Below are 17,873 nucleotides of genomic sequence, written 5' to 3'. Positions count from 1 at the left end.
ATTAAAATTGTCACTTTTGGGCGCGCTTTGACTCTCCTAATTGAGAGTAAAAAATAAGATGTATTGATTTATGACTTGTTTTTTAACACTTTTGGAGATATTTAGTGTGATTTATTTTTATTTTTTTAACTGTCATTGTTAAAAAAAAAGAGGATTAAAATCAACATTCTTATAAATTGTTGACCTATTGAAGTGAAAAAAAAAAATAAAATAAAAAAAATAATAATAAACAATAATAATAATAATAAATAAAGAACTGAAGTTAACCTAGAGATTTAAGAGTTGATCTTAAAAAAATTTGACTTATTTTTAATAATTTTTTGCGTGGGATCCCCAAAAATATTTGTCTTTTTTTTTTTAGTAATAATTAATCAAGCCATAAAAAAAAAAAACTAATGAAAAAAATAACAAAAATAAATAAATAAATAAATAAGGTAATTTAGAGATTCAAGAGTTGAACTGAAAAAAAAAAAGTGACTTATTTTTACAATTTTATGAGTGGGATGCCCATAGACGTTAATGTTTCTTTGTTTTTTTAAAACTGTCATTGCTAAAAAATTACTTCATATCAAATAATCAATTTTTAAGATTTTTGGAGGAAAATATTGCGTTTTTGGTGGAGGTTTTTTTTTTTTTTCTGCCAAAAAAAGATTAGGTTTCTTTGGCAAAAAGGGCATAAAAACATCCATCCATCCATTTCCTACCGCTTATTCCCTTTTGGGGTCGCGGGGGGCGCTGGCGCCTATCTCAGCTACAATCGGGCGGAAGGCGGGGTACTCCGGCATAAAAACATAAAAAAGGTAAACTTTTTGTCAACCGATGAATCTGAAGTTAGTATATAGATATTTTAGCATTAAAAGTGACGCAAAATAATAATAAATGACTTGTTTGGACAGCCCTGATGTAAAATAGGTGTATTTGTAAATGGTGAATAGATGGGCAATCTTCTGTTAGGCCACTAGAGGCTGCTGTTGCACTTTATAGTAATGTGCAGCATTTTATTTTTTAAATATATTTCTGTAATCTATTCAAAGAGACGCGTTTCGCTAAGATGATATTTAGGGACCGAATGTCCCTTTGGGACAGAGGACCCTATTGTATTTCGAAGGTTTTTTATTATTATTATTATTATTCTTTATTATTCCGCCGCCTCTTTGAGCTGTAATTTGATCCCCTTAACATGCTTCAAAACTCACCATATTCGACACACACATCAGGACTGGCGAAAATTGCCATCTAATAAAAAAAAACAAACAAACCCCTAAACTCAAAATTGCGCTCTAGCGCCCCCTAGGAATAAAACACAGACAAAACTGCTTGTAACTGCCGTTAGGAATGTCGTAGAGACATGAAACAAAAACCTCTATGTAGGTCTCACTTAGACCTACATTTTAAGAATCAACATCCTTCAGCAAAAATCAACAGGAAGTTGGAAAAAAAAACCTTCAAAATGTAATTTTTGCCTCTTTGAGCTGTAATTTGACCCCCTTAAAATACTTAAAAACTCACCAAACTGGACACACACAGGACTCGAGAAAATTGCGATCTAATAAAAAACAAACCCCAAAACATCAAATTGCGCTCTAGCGCTCCCTAGAAATAAAACAGACAAAACTGCTCTTGGGAAGAAAACACAGATAAAACCGTTTGTAACTTCCGGTTAATCAGATGAAAAATGTGGGAGTTGTGGAACTTTGAATATTGTCCTATTGAGTTCAAAGGGAATTACCTGGAAATTTTGGAATTTTCGTAAAAGAGGGAATTTTTGAGAAAATGTTAAAAAATGTGCATGTACAGAATGAGTGAGTGTAGGATTTTTTTTTTCAAATTGATGGAGAAATGTTGACGTAGTAACATGTTGAATTAAGAAGTGGTATTACAGGATTCCTGGAATTTTGGGAAAACAGGGAATTTTTCCTGTTGTTTTTTTTTTGTCCTGATTAAGAGGAATGTTTGGATGGTGGAACGGAAAGCAATCCCACTTCAAACTGTTCAGCCCCGGAATCTCGGGTTTTCCCTTGACAAATCCCAAAATTCCCAGATTACCCAGAATTCCAGGTTTTCCGGGACATTTTTTTCCATTTAAAATGAATTGGCCATTTTTCAAACTATCCCCATTTCAACATTTTTCAACCGATTCAAACCATTCTACCTTCAACACATTCCAGCATTCTGGAAATTCGAACTGCCCTCTTTTCAAGTTCAAAAAGATTGCAGGATTTTCCAGAATTCCTCGTTTTCCAAAGACCTATTTCCACTCTGTTTTTTTTCCAAAATTCCAGGAATTCTGTACTACCATTTGTCAATTCAACATGTTACTACTTCAACATTTCATAACCAATTTAAATAATTCCAACACCAACCAATTCAGCTCATTCAGGACATTCATGCTCCTAATCATTTTCAAAAAAATATTAGCTTTTCCGAAAATTCCCAAATTTCCAGGAAGCTCCCATTGAAATGAATGGAACATTTTTCCAAGTTGCACAATTCCCACATTTTTTCTACCCATTTTAAACCTTTCCAACTTCAAACTGTTCAGCCTATTCGTTAATTGCGGGCTTTTCTTTGACAAATTCCAAAAATTCCCAGACTTCCCAGAATTCTAGGTTTTCCGGGACATTTTTTCCATTCAAAATGAATTGGCCATTTTTCAAACTTTCACCATTTCAACATTTTTCAACCGATTCAAACCTTTCAACCTTCAAAACATTCCAGCATTCTGGAAATTCAAACTATTTTATTTTCAAGTTCAGAAAAAATGCAGGGTTTTCCAGAATTCCTGGTTTTCCAAAGACCTATTTCCACCTTTTTTTCTGGCGACTACTCCTACCACATTTTTCAACCAACCTCAACCGTACCACCATCTGAACATTCCTCTTAACTAGGATTAAAAAATGAAGTTGTTCTTTGAACTGGAAAAATTCCAGTTTTTTCCAAAATTCCAGGATTTCTGTGATATAATTTTTCAATTGAACATGTGACTACTTCAACATTTCATAACCAATTTAAACAATTCCAACACCAACCAATTCAGCTCATTCAGGACATTCATGCTCCTAATCATTTTTAAAAAAAATCCCCGCTTTTCCCCAAATTCCCAAATTTCCAGGAAGCTCCCATTGAAATGAATGGAACATTTTTCCAAGTTGCACAATTCCCACATTTTTCTACCCATTTCAAACCTTTCCAACTTCAAACTGTTCAGCCTATTTGGGAATTGCTGGATATTCTTTGACGAATTCCAAAAATTCCCAGATTTCCCAGAATTCCAAGTTTTCCGGGACATTTTTCCCTTTTAAAATGAATTGGCCATTTTTCAAACTTCCATTTCCACATTTTTCAACCGATTCAAACCATTCAAACTTCAACACATTCCAGCATTCTGGAAATTCAAACTACCCTCTTTTCAAGTTCAAAAAAATTGCAGGATTTTCCAGAATTTCTGTTTTTCCAAAGACCTATTTCCACCCTTTTTTCTGGCGACTACTTTTTCCACATTTTTCAACGAACTTCAACCGTTCCACCACCCAAACATTCCTCTTAATCAGGACAAAAAAAAACACGAAGTTGTTCTTTGACCTGGAAAAATTCCTGTTTTTTCCCAAATTCCAGGAATTCCGTAATATCGTTTTGCCATTAAAAATGTTACTACTTCAACATTTCATGACCAATTTAAACAATTCCAACACCAACCAATTCAGCTCATTCAGGACATTCATGCTTCTAATCATTTTCAAAAAAATCCCAGATTTTCCCCAAATCCCCAAATTTCCAGGAAGCTCCCATTGAAATTAATGAAACATTTTTCCAAGTTGCACAATTCCCACATTTTCCTACCCATTTCAAACCATTCCAACTTCAAACTGTTCAGCCTATTTGGGAATCACTGGCTTTTCTTTGACAAATTCCAAAAACTCCCAGATTTCCCAGAATTCCAAGTTTTCCGGGACATTTTTCCCTTTTAAAATGAATTGGCCATTTTTCAAACTTCCATTTCCACATTTTTCAACCGATTCAAACCATTCAAACTTCAACACATTCCAGCATTCTGGAAATTCAAACTACCCTCTTTTCAAGTTCAAAAAAATTGCAGGATTTTCCAGAATTTCTGTTTTTCCAAAGACCTATATCCACCCTTTTTTCTGGCGACTACTTTTTCCACATTTTTCAACCAACTTCAACTTCATTCCTCTTAATCAGGACAAAAAACAACAACAACAAAGTTGTTCTTTGAACTGGAAAAAATCCTGTTTTTTTACAAAACTCCAGGAATTCTGTACTACCATTTCTCAATTCAACATGTTACTACTTCAACATTTCTTACCCAAATTTAAACAATTCCAACCCCGACCAATTCAGTTCATTCAGGACATTCATGTTCCTAATCATTTTTTTAAAAATCCCAGATTTTCCCCAAATTCCCAAATTTCCAGGAAGCTCCCATTGAAATGAATGGGGCATTTTTCCAAGTTGCACAATTCCCACATTTTTCTACCATTTCAAACTTTTCCATCTTCAAACTGTTCAGCCTATTTGGGAATCACGGTCTTTTCTTTGACAAATTCCAAAAACTCCCAGAATTCCAAGTTTTCCGGGACACTTTTTCCTTTCAAAATGAATTAGCCATTTTCCAAACTTTCACCATTTCTACATTTTTCAACCGATTCAAACCATTCTACCTTCAACACATTACAGCATTCTGGAAATTCGAACTAACCTCTTTTCAAGTTAAAAAAAATTGCAGGATTTTCCAGGATTCCTGCTTTTCCAAAGACCTATTGCCACCCTTTTTTCTGGCGACTACTCCTTCCACATTTTTCAACCCACTTCAACCGTACCACCGCCCAAATATTCCTCTTAATCAGGACAAAAAACCCCAACAAAGTTGTTCTTTGAACTGGAAAAATTCCCGTTTTTTCCAAAGTTCCAGGAATTCCGTAATACCATTTCTCAATTCAACATGTTACTATTTCAACATTTCTTAACAATTTAAACAATTCCAACACCAACCAATTCAGCTCATTCAGGACATTCATGCTCCTAATCATTTTCCAAAAAATCCCAGATTTTCCCCAAATTCCCAAATTTCCAGGAAGCTCCCTTTGAAATGAATGGAACATTTTTTCAAGTTGCACAATTCCCACATTTTTCTACCCATTTAAAACCTTTCCAACTTCAAACTGTTCAGTCTATTTGGGAATTGCGGGCTATTCTTTGACAAATTCCAAAAATTCCCAGATTTCCCAGAATTCCAAGTTTTCCGGGACATTTTTTTCCATTCAAAATGAATTAGCCATTTTTCAAACTTTCACCATTTGTACATTTTTCAACCGATTCAAACCATTCTACCTTCAACACATTCCAGCATTCTGGAAATTCAAACGCCGGGAATGCAGCGGCGGCACAAAGTAGGAGGACAAGAGTGGGCGGGGTTAATCCCTGGTAAATCTTCCTAACCCCACCCAGGGAGAATAAATAGCCGCTGTCATTAAGAAGGCTGGCCAGATGGGCTGCTGGCTCCTCTGCCTGATGATGATGATGATGATGATGAATATGCCGACAACAACCAACATGTTCTACGTGTCGCCCCAACAATCATGCTTTGTGACAGCTGCTGCACTCCAGCTAGTGTGCTAACACTTAACCAGCTAACGCACATTCTGACAAAGTTACCATCATAACATTTTTCTGCTAGCTTTTTAGTTCATTTGGAATATTTAAACCTTCAAATCATGCTTTGTAATGCCTGGTGCTGTCCAGCAAGTATGCTAACTTTTTTGTGCTCACGCAAATTCTGAGAACATTAGCATCCTAAACAAATTTTGCTAGCTTTTTAGCTCATTTTTGCCCTTTTAAAATGAATTGGCCCTTTTTCAAACTTTCACCATTTCCACATTTTTCAACCGACTCAAACCATTCCCCCATTCTGGCAATTCAAATTATACTTTTTCCAACTTCAAAAAAATTCTAGGATTTTCCAGAATTCCTGGTTTTCCAAAGCCCAATTTCAACCCTTTTTTCTGGCGACTACTCCGCCCACGTTTTTCAACCAACTTCCACCGTCAAAACATTCCTCTTTATCAGGACAAAAAACTAAGTTGGTTTTTGAACTGGAAAAAAATCCCGGTTTTCCCAGAATTCCAAGAATTTTGTAATACCATTTCTCAATTCAATATGTTACTACTTCAACATTTCTCCACCGATTTGAAAAATTCCAACACCAAACATTTCAACTCATTCGGAACCTTCAAGTTTTTTACCATTTGAAAAATGGTAACATTTCCAGATTTTCCCAAAATTCCCTAATACTATTTACTCCGTCAACATTTGTTGACTGATTTAAACAATTCCAACACCAACCAATTCATGCTCCTAATCATTTTCAAATAATCCCGCTTTTCCTAAATTCCCAAATTTCCAGAAGTTTCCATTGGGACATTTTTCCAAGTTGCACTATCCCCACATTTTTTCACCCCATTCAACCTGTTCCAACTTCAAACTGTTCCACCTACCCAGGAATGGCGGGCTTTTCTTTGACAAATTCCAAAAATTCCCAGATTTCCCAGAATTCCAGGTTTTCCAGGACATTTTTGCCCTTTTAAAATGAATTGTCCATTTTTCAAACTTTCACCATTTCCGCATTTTTCAACACATTCAAACCATTCCCCCATTCTGGCAATTCAAATTATACTTTTTCCAACTTAAAAAAATTCCAGGATTTTCCAGAATTCCTGGTTTTTCAAAACCCGATTTCCACTCTTTTTTTCTGGTGACTACTCCTACCACGTTTTTCAACCCACTTCCACTATCAAAACACTCCTCTTCATCAGGACAAAAAACAAAGTTGTTTTTTGAAGTGGAAAAAAAATCCCAGTTTTCCAGAAATTCGAGGGATTCCCTAATACCATTTCTCAATTCAACTTGTTACTACTTCAACATTTTTCGATTCCAACACCAACCATTTCAAGTCATTCAGAAATTTTACGTTTTTTTTTACCATTTTCAAAAAAATTCCAGATTTTCCCCTAATTTACCCATTTACTACTTCAACATTTCTTGACCGATTTAAACAATTCCAACACCAACCAGTTCAGCTCATTCAAGACATTCATGCTCCTAATCATTCCCCCCCCCCAAAATCCTGCTCTTCCTAAATTCCCAAATTTCCAGAAGTTTCCATTGGGACATTTTTCCAAGTTGCACTATCCCCATATGATTTTCATCCCATTGAACCCATTCCGACTTCAAACTGTTCCACCTACTTGGGAATTGCGGGCTTTTCTTTGGAAAATTCAAAAAGTTTCCAGATTTCCCAGAATTCCAGGTTTTCCAGGACATTTTTGCCCTTATAAAATGAATTGGCCATTTTTCAAACTTTCACCATTTCCACATTTTTCAACACATTCAAACCATTCCTCCATCCTGGCAATTCAAATTATACTTTTTCCAATTTCAAAAAAATTCTAGGATTTTCCAGAATTCCTGGTTTTTCAAAACCTGATTTCCACCCTTTTTTCTGGGAACTACTCCTACCACGTTTTTCAACCCACTTCCATTGTCAAAACATTCCTCTTCATCAGGACAAAAAACTAAGTTGGTTTTTGAACTGGAAAAAAAATCCCTGGGGATAGGTTGATTGGCAACACTAAATGGTCCCTAGTGTGTGAATGTGAGTGTGAATGTTGTCTTTCTATCTGTGTTGGCCCTGTGATGAGGTGGCGACTTGTCCAGGGTGTACCCTGCCTTCCGCCCGATTGTAGCTGAGATAGGCGCCAGCGCCCCCCGCGACCCCGAAAGGGAATAAGCGGTAGAAAATGGATGGAAAAAAAAATCCCGGTTTTACTGAAATTCCAGGGATTTTGTTATACCATTTCTCAATTCAACATTTTACTACTTCAACATTTCTCCACCGATTTGAAAAATTCCAACACCAGCCATTTCAACTCATTCAGACCTTTCAAGTTTTTTTGACCATTTTCAAAAAAATTCCAGATTTTCCCGTAATTTACCCATTTACTGCTTCAACATTCCTTGACCGATTTAAACAATTCCAACGCCAACCAGTTCAGCTCATTTAGGACATTCATGCTCCTAATCCTTCAAAAAAAATTCCAGTTTTTCCTAAATTCCCAAATTTCCAGAAGTTTCCATTGGGAAATTTTTCCAAATTGCACTATCCCCACATTTTTTCACCCCATTCAACCCATTCCGACTTTAAACTGTTCAGCCTATTCATGAATCGCGGGCTTTTCTTTGGCAAATTCCAAAAATTTCCAGATTTCCCAGAATTCCAGGTTTTCCGGGACATTTTTGCCCTTTTAAAAATGAACTGGCCATTTTTCAAACTTTCACCATTTCCACATTTTTCAACATATTCAAACCATTCCCCCATTCTGGCAATTCAAATGATACTTTTTCCAACTTCAAAAAAATTCCAGGATTTTCCAGAATTCCTGGTTTTTCAAAGCCCCATTTCCACCCTTTTTTCTGGCGACTATTCCTCCCACATTTTTCAACCCACTTCCATCGTCAAAACATTCCTCTTCATCAGGACATAAAACAAATTTGTGTTTTGAACTGGAAAAAAAATCCCGGTTTTCCCGAAATTCCAGGGATTCCGTAATACCATTTCTCAATTCAACATGTTACTACTTCAACATTTCTCCACCGATTTGAAAAATTCCAACACCAGCCATTTCAACTCATTCATACCATTCAAGTTTTTTACCATTTTCCCCAAAAATTCCAGATTTTCCCGTAATTTACCCATTTACTACTTCAACATTTCTTGATCGACTTAAACAATTCCAACACCAACCAGTTCAGCTCATTCAGGAAATTCATGCTCCTAATCCTTTTTTTTTTTTTTAAATCCAGCTTTTCCTAAATTCCCAAATTTCCAGAAGTTTCCATTGGGACATTTTTCCAAGTTGCACTATCCCCATATTTTTTTCACCCCATTCAACCCGTTCCAACTTCAAACTTTTCCACCTACTATTCAAATTATACTTTTTCCAACTTCAAAAAATTTCTAGGATTTTCCAGAATTCCTGGTTTTTCAAAACCCGATTTCCACCCTTTTTTCTGGGAACTACTCCTACCACATTTTTCAACCCACTTCCATTGTCAAAACATTCCTCTTCATCAGGACAAAAAACTAAGTTGGTTTTTGAACTGGAAAAAAAATCCCGGTTTTACTGAAATTCCAGGGATTTTGTTATACCATTTCTCAATTCAACATGTTACTACTTCAACATTTCTCCACCGAATTGAAAAATTCCAACACCAAACCATTTTAACACATTCAGACTTTTCACGTTTTTTTTTTTACCATTTTCAAAAAAATTCCAGATTTTCCCGTAATTTACCCATTTACTACTTCAACATTTCTGGACCGATTTAAACAATTCCAACACCAACCATTTCAGCTCATTCAGGGCATTCATGCTCCTAATCATTTTTTAAAAATCCCGCTTTCCCCCAAATTCTAAAATTTCCAGGAATTTTCCATTGAAATGAATGGGACATTTGTCCAAGTTGCACAATTCCCACATTTTCCAACCGATTGAAATCATTCCAACATCAACACATTCCAATCATCCAACTAACACTTTCCCAAGTTTCCAACCAGAGTCCGGTTTTCTTAGATTCAAACTCTTCAACATTCAACGTATTCTTACATTCACTCTGCATTCCGTCAGCATTTCACTTCCACTTCAGTATCGGAGCATTCAAACCCCAAATTCAAACCCCGGCCGAGTCATACCAAAGACTCAGCATCAAGGGTTGGAATTGGGGGTTAAATCACCAAAAAGTATTCCCGGGCGCGGCCACCGCTGCTGCTCACTGCTCCCCTCACTTCCCAGGGGTTGAACAAGGGTGATGGGTGAAATGTGTCAGGACTTGGACTATGGGATAGTTTGTTTTTCCAACGCAAAGGGAAATTGGCGCGAGCCAGACGTGAATGTGAGTACATTTTTATTTTCTACACTAATAAACGACAAAAAGGCAAACAAAGGGCGCTCACACCGAGGTACAAACACTTAACTAGCACAATGGCATGACTATAGTCAAAAACAAAACTAAACAACTGTGACATAACTCAACCAAAAACTTACTTGACATGAGCAGGAGGGAATAAACAGCGTGGCTTGTCATGAATCAGCCTGACCACCTGGCAACTACAGGTTTAAATAATGAACGTGATCATTACAAACTGGTCTTACCTTTAATTATAAATGAAGTCCATGCGCAGCTCCTTCTGATCAAAAGCATCGATAACTTGTTTATAGAAGTCTTCCTTACCTTTCTTCAGTTTTAAAAGTCTCTCCGTCTCGATGGAGATCTTCCTTTATTTCCTCCTGTTTCGTATTAAAGTACAGTTTAGAAAACGGTTTTATTTTAGATATGTAATCCTCCATGTTAAAAGTGCAAGCGAGAGGAAAAATAAACGATCGCTGCTCACTCTTGCTGCTTGTTGTCACTTCTTCTGCAGCCGAGTAGTCGCAAGAAGGATCACTAGCGCCCTCTACCACCAGGAGGCGGGAGTCATTTAATGACTCATATTTGACACACGCAGCTACGGTATATTAATAAAACATAGCTGCTTACTGTTCTTTTTAGCATATTCAATAGCTTGGACCTTAAATCTTACTGAATAGCTCTTAATCTTCTTCCCTTTATGCGACTTCAAATGATTGAAATCAGCCTCCTCCATTTTGAAAATGATGACAGGTGAAGTGTCACTCGTGACGTGACGAGTTTGACCCGGTGGAAATTCTAGGCACATGCTAATTATTTTGCGAAACGAGTTTGACCCGGCGGAAATTCTAGACATGCGCTAAAAAAATAATATTTTGCGAAACGAGTTTGAGCTGTCTCCGGGTTGGGGAGGAGACCCTGCCCCAAGTGGAGGAGTTCAAGTACTTAGGAGTCTTGTTTACGAGTGGGGGAAGAGTGGATCGTGAGATCGACAGGCGGATCGGTGCGGCGTCTTCAGTAATGCGGACGTTGTACCGATCCGTTGTGGTGAAGAAGGAGCTGAGCCGGAAGGCAAAGCTCTCAATTTACTGGTCGATCTACGTTCCCATCCTCACCTATGGTCATGAGCTTTGGGTCATGACCGAAAGGATAAGAACACGGGTACAAGCGGCCGAAATGAGTTTCCCCCGCCGTGGGGCGGGGCTCTCCCTTAGAGTTAGGGTGAGAAGCCCTGTCATCAGGGAGGAACTCAAAGTAAAGCCGCTGCTCCTCCACATCGAGAGGAGCCAGATGAGGTGGTTCGGGCATCTGGTCAGGATGCCACCCGAACGCCTCCCGGGGGAAGTGTTTAGGGCACGTCCAACCGGTAGGAGGCCACTGGGAAGAATCAGGACACGTTGGGAAGACTATGTCTCCCGGCAGGCCTGGGAACACCTCGGGATCCCCCGGGAAGAGCTAGACGAAGTGGCTGGGGTGAGGCCTGCTTAGGCTGTTGCCCCCGCGACCCGACCTCGGATAAGCGGAAGAAGATGGATGGATGGATAGAGTTTGAGCCGGCGTTAATCCTGAGCTGGCCGTATTGCTAAGCGTGCGCTAATTATTTTGCGAAACGAGTTTCACCTGGCAGTAATTCTAGGCGGGCGCATACTATATACCCTGCGGCAAGTCAAGGAAATACGGTATTTCAGGCCTCAATTTTTTCAAAAGAAGCCAGCAAAGTCCTGGAGAGACTGTGGAGTGGCAAAGGTACAGTCGAAAAGGATTTGTTAGGGGCTCAATGAAATCCAAACCCATGTCGGTTCTGTAGTCACTTCCCTACACTTCATGTAAAAGCTTGCATTTTCTGGGTAAAAGGACCAAGACCAGAGCCGGGAGCTTCCCTACACTTCATGTAAAAGCTTGCATTTTCTGGGTGAAAGGACCAAGACCAGAGCCGGGAGCTTCCCTACACTTCATGTAAAAGCTTGCATTTTCTGGGTAAAAGGACCAAGACCAGAGCCGGGAGCTTCCCTACACTTCATGTAAAAGCTTGCATTTTCTGGGTGAAAGGACCAAGACCAAAGCCGGGAGCTTCCCTACACTTCATGTAAAAGCTTGCATTTTCTGGGTAAAAGGACCAAGACCAGAGCCGGGAGCTTCCCTACACTTCATGTAAAAGCTTGCATTTTCTGGGTGAAAGGACCAAGACCAAAGCCGGGAGCTTCCCTACACTTCATGTAAAAGCTTGCATTTTCTGGGTAAAAGGACCAAGACCAGAGCCGGGAGCTTCCCTACACTTCATGTAAAAGCTTGCATTTTCTGGGTGAAAGGACCAAGACCAAAGCCGGGAGCTTCCCTACACTTCATGTAAAAGCTTGCATTTTCTGGGTAAAAGGACCAAGACCAGAGCCGGGTGCAAAGCATCCACCGTTGAAAGGGATTATTCAGCGGTGTTCAGCTGATTGCGGGACACCGTGTGGAAGTGGCAAAAGTTGCCTCAAGGCACCGGCGTAACAATGTCAGGGCCTACTGTTCAGGTTCTGATGCTGCGGTTGTGTGTGCAAAAGCATTATTTGTCATCTCCTACTTACCTTCAACAGCTGGGCTCGGACATGTGCCTCCACCAGGTGACTCTTTCGCAGGTTTCCAACTCTCCACATCATGCACAGTTTCCCGTCCCTCAGGGCCACGACAGCCGTTTTGGAGAAAACCAGAGTTTCGTTGCGTTTCTTGGGCTTGGCGATCTTTGCCATGACCGCCCCGATGATGAAGGCGTCAATAATGCAGCCCACGATGCACTGCAAAATGACCGCCATCACCGCCAGGGGGCACTGCTCGGTCACGCTTCGGAATCCGTAACCGATTGACGTCTGCGTCTCCAAAGAGAAGAGGAAGGCCGCCATGAAGCTGTTCACTTGGAGAAAGCATGGCTCCTCCACCGCCACCTCCACCCCGGGGGCGGCCCCTGCCGACACGCTACCGGGGACGGGGGCGAGGCGTACAGAGAGGTCCCCGTGCGCGGAGGCAATGAGCCAGAAGGCGAATCCAAAGAGCAGCCAGGAGAGAAGGAAGGAGAGCGTGAAGATGACCAGCATCCAGCGCCAGCGGATGTCCACACAGGTGGTGAAGAGGTCACTGAGGTACCGCTGGCCCCTCTCGCTCATGTTGACAAAGGTAACGTTGCAGCGTCCGTCCTTGTCCACAAAGCGCTTTCGGGGCTGGCGGCTAGCACGCTTGGTGCGCCAGCGGCTCGTGGTAGAGGGAGAAGATAGGGAATCCTGGTCCGACCAGTCTACCCCTCTTCCTCCTCCACTACTTCCTCTTCCCTTCCTGAGGTCTGCGCATTCTCCGACTTCTCCTTCGGCCGACTCTCCGGCAACGCTCTGCCTCCGTGCATCAGTTCTGCTGTGAAGATGCAGGGCTTTGCCATTGATGGCGTGTGTCGGGCTGCCGGACCCGGTTGGGCTACCCTCTGCCTGAGCCAGACATGCTTCACTCTGTGCCAGCCTCATGACTTCCTCCTCCTCCACTGGCCCATCCACCACAGCACTGAAGCGCCGTTTCACACGGGCCGCGCCCATCATGCGGCGTTTTGTCAAAGTCCTCCAAGTCGCCAGTCGTCGTATCAGCGCTGTCTTTCAGCAGAATAACAACCCATGCCGTCCAGTTGTGATTCCCTCTAAGGCCATCGGTCCGTTACATGTTGGGTGTGTCCTGTCCCCGCTTGCTTGCAGTGCCACCAATCCTCTCATGCATAGGTCTCACAGAAAAAAAACGGTCTGGGATCAAGTATAAGTTGCATTCATGGGAAAAGCATAAAATTAGATGCAAGTGTTTACCAATCCGAGGACCGGACAAGGCATGCGGGGTTTGAAAAAAGCACACGGGAGGCCATGGTCAGGCACCGGGACTAGCTCTTGCACAAACTTTTGGGAGTGACTGCAATCAGACAAATCAATAAATCGGAGAAGTTATGTTGAAATACCTAGCATGCAGGTGAGAAGAAAGCTTCTTACGATACAGTTCTTGGTGCTCTCCCAGCCCTTGGTTTTGGCATGAGGGGAAAGGAACAGCATGTGAGTGCATCAAATACTCATTCATTCGTGCACATTTTCTGTCTCTTCACGGCTCGAACAAGTCCGCATCTTGTCTTGGAGGCTCTGGGCCTGTGTTACTTTAGCTTTGCGGATTTTTTTCTTTCCCACGAATAAAGATCACGTGAAGAAGTGTGAGTCTACCTCAGCAGCTGGACCTCGCCAATGGCCTGGTCAGACATCAAAGGAAGCAAAGAGAGCGATTACTCGTAACTGTCTGGCGTCGGGTGTGACGCACGGGAGGAAGGTAAGTACACGGGTCCTTTGCAAATTGAAACCTCCAATTCCCGCTTTCAATAAGCACCTGGATGTTAGAATTTTCCAACGGTGGGGAAAATTACAAGCATATCAAATCCACCAATGGGATAGAACCTTCAACATGATTAAGAATCAAGCGTTTGATGACCAAATAAACAAAGACAAGCTACAAGACTTGGTATTTACCGAGCATAGACCGTTTCCCCAGCACTCCAACCACAGAACACGGATAAGTACCAAGACTGTGCAACGTCAAATCCTTGATTCTACAGAGGAAATCTGTCCGATGGAACTCCCGGAAGGACGGATGAAAGGCGGGCAAACACGGGACACGCCGTGTCTTCCCTGCATGGACCTACAACAAATGAAAGTGGGGAAACAGATTCCTCCGGAAGTGGCAAGTGACATACGGGTTCATCTTGGTCAAAAGCCTGCTCGCTTTGAGCAAGCAAAACAGGAATGAGAGCGACGTAGATTTAGTTTTTGTTCCTTTCCTGAAGTGTTGGAGGTCGTCTGTTCGATATCACGCTAGCTGGCGACGCTTCTGTCGAACACGATCCCAGGCCTGAAAAGAAAGGAACGAACCTTTAGAACTAAAGGACCATACTCAGAACATTTTGGGGTAAGCGTACGGGCACACGATACGGTATTCCCTCGCCACTTCGCTGGTCACTTACTGCGGTCTCTGTGCGTCGCAGATCTTTAAAGGCCTACTGAAACCCCCTACTACCGACCACGCAGTCTGGTAGTTTATACAAACCCCGTTTCCGTATGAGTTGGGAAATTGTGTTAGATGTAAATATAAACGGAATACAATGATTTGCAAATCCTTTTCAACCCATATTCAGTTGAATATGCTACAAAGACAACATATTTGATGTTCAAACCGATAAACTTTTTTTCTTGCAAATAATCATTAACTTTAGAATTTGATGCTAGCAAAACGTGACAAAGAAGTTGGGAAAGGTGGCAATAAATACTGATAAAGTTGAGGGATGCTCATCAAACACTCATTTGGAAAATCCCACAGGTGTGCAGGCTAATTGGGAACAGGTGGGTGCCATGATTGGGTATAAAAGCAGCTTCCATGAAATGCTAAGTAATTCACAAACAAGGATGGGGCGAGGGTCACCAATTTGTATGCAAATTGTCGAGCAGTTTAAGAACAACATTTCTCAACGAGCTATTGCAAGGAATTTAGGGATTTTACCATCTACGGTCCGTAAAATCATCAAAAGGTTTAGAGAATCTGGAGAAATCACTGCACGTAAGCGATGATATTACGGATCTTTGATCCCTCAGGCGGTACTGCATCAAAAACCGACATTAGTGTGTAAAGGATATCGCCACATGGGCTCAGGAACACTTCATAAAACCACTGTCAGTAACTACAGTTGGTTGCTACATCTGTAAGTGCAAATTAAAACTCTACTATGCAAAGCAAAAGCCATTTATCAACAACACCCAGGAACGCCGCCAGCTTCGCTGGACCCGAGCTCATCTAAGATGGACTGATGCAAAGTGGAAAAGTGTTCTGTGGTCTGACCAGTCCACATTTCAACTTATATTTGGAAACTGTGGAAGTAGTGTCCTCCGGAACAAAGAGGAAAATAACCATCCGGATTGTTATAGTAGAAGCAAAGTTCAAAAGCCAGCATGTGTGGGGGTGTATTAGTGCCCAAGGCATGGGTAACTTACACATCTGTGAAGGCACCATAATGCTGAAAGGTCCATACAGGTTTTGGAGCAACATATGTTGTCATCCAAGCAACATTATCATGGACGCCCCTGCTTATTTCAGCAAAACAATGCCAAGCCACGTAGTAAAAGAGCGCAGGTACTTTCCTGGCCCGCCTGCAGTCCAAACCTTTCTCCCATCGAAAATGTGTGGCACGTTATGAAGCATGAAATACGACAGCAGAGACCCCGGCCTCTGAACGACTGAAGCTCTACATAAAACAAGAATGGGAAAGAATTCCACTTTCAAAGCTTCAACAAATAGTTTCCTCAGTTCCCAAACGTTTATTGAGTGTTGTTAAAAGAAAAGGTGATGTAACACAGTGGTGAACATGCCCTTTCCCAACTACTTTGGTACGTGTTGCAGCCATGAAATTTAAAGTTAATGATTATTTGCAGAAAAAAATAAAGTTTATGAGTTTGAACATAAAAATATGTTGTCTTTGTAGCATATTCAACTGAATGTGGGTTGAAAAGGATTTACAAATCATTGTATTCCTTTTATATTTACATCTAACACAAATTCCCAACTCATATGGAAACAGGGTTTGTATATCAATGACGAAATATTAACATTGCAACACATGCCAATAAGGCCGGTTTAGTTTACTAAATTGCAATTTTAAATTTCGCGCGGAAGTACCATGATGACGCTTGCGTGTGACGTCACGCATTGCAGAGGACATTTTGTTCCAGCACTGTTCACAGCTATAAGTCGTCTCTTTTCATCGCATAATTCCACAGTATTATGGACATCTGTGTTGCTGAATCTTTTGCAATGTATTCAATTAATAATGGAGACGTCAAAGAAGAAAGGTGTAGGTGGGAAGCGGTGTATTGCGGCCGCCTTTAGCAACACAATCACAGCTGGTGTTTCCTTGTTTACATTCCCGAAAGATGACGGTGAAGCTTTACTATGGAACAGAGCAGTCAAGCGAACATGGTTCCCCATCACATGTCAACCGGCAGGTTTCGGTGAGAAAATGGTGGTAATAAGTAGGCTCTTACCGTAGACATGAGCGGAGAGCTTGCGTCGTTCCTCGTGCACCTGTCAAAGAGGCAGCTGCGGACTCTCTTGCCTCCTCCCACCGGCCGCCCCCGACCGTCGGATACTTCCAAGGTGGAGGAAGCGAGAAACGTGGCTTCCCTCGGAGACAGTGGCGGTCACCACACCCGTGGTCACACCCCTCCGACTTTCAGGTTGTACAGGTACGACCATATAATCTCCCCGTTTAAATAAGAAAATCTTATTTCAGTAGGCCTTTAAATACCTTGGAATGGTAACGCCTCCAGATTAATGCGGTGTCAGTTTGTAAAAACAGAACCATCGGGTTTGCATTGTGCAAGTATCCTGTCAACTTCCCCTCTTTTGTTTTAATCGGGACTAGAAAAGGTCTTGTGCAGTGGTACCTCAATCTACGAGTATTTAGAGATATGCATTGTCCCTCGGCTTTTTTGTTGCGAACTTAAATTGGAGTTACGAACCTCCCTGCCGGCAGGGGGACCAATAAATGTAAAATGATTGCTTTTTATACATGTAAATGAATCGCTACGTGGCTAAGCTAATGTTGCCAGTGAAGTGTATTTCTGGTCTGGTCACCCCCTCCCGGGCAGGAGGGCAACACGGCAGTGCGGCTGGATCAACAGAGACGTCGGAGACGCTTTGCTGAACAAAACGTTGCTTCATTACCAGCGAGAGTCATTAAGCAGGTCTGCAGTACCCGGAGAAATGAAGGAGTCCTAACCTGGAGAAACCTAACCATCAGTTATATATTCCGTCTTTCTCTGTCTGGGTGTGTTTTAAGTCAGGACAGCACAACC

General features: G+C 41.2%; 1 protein-coding gene across 6 annotated transcripts in view; it reads right to left on the bottom strand.

Moving 5' to 3' along the window:
- The window catches only part of kcnj14 (potassium inwardly rectifying channel subfamily J member 14), a 41,370-nt gene that overhangs the window by 10,986 nt on the left and 12,511 nt on the right, over positions 1-17,873 (bottom strand). For 2 of the 6 annotated variants that reach the window (XM_061915229.1, XM_061915231.1), the window contains one exon: positions 12,555-14,880. In XM_061915229.1, the coding sequence (XP_061771213.1) occupies positions 12,555-13,547 (993 nt within the window). In that variant the 5' untranslated portion in view covers positions 13,548-14,880. The remainder of the gene's footprint in view (positions 1-12,554; positions 14,881-17,873) is intronic. The other 4 variants (XM_061915235.1, XM_061915232.1, XM_061915234.1 and 1 more) reach the window with 4 other exon arrangements.

The sequence above is a fragment of the Nerophis ophidion genome, linkage group LG11 (assembly GCF_033978795.1).
Source record: "Nerophis ophidion isolate RoL-2023_Sa linkage group LG11, RoL_Noph_v1.0, whole genome shotgun sequence".
Lineage (NCBI taxonomy): Eukaryota > Metazoa > Chordata > Actinopteri > Syngnathiformes > Syngnathidae > Nerophis > Nerophis ophidion.
This window is presented reverse-complemented; position numbering and strand designations above follow the sequence as displayed.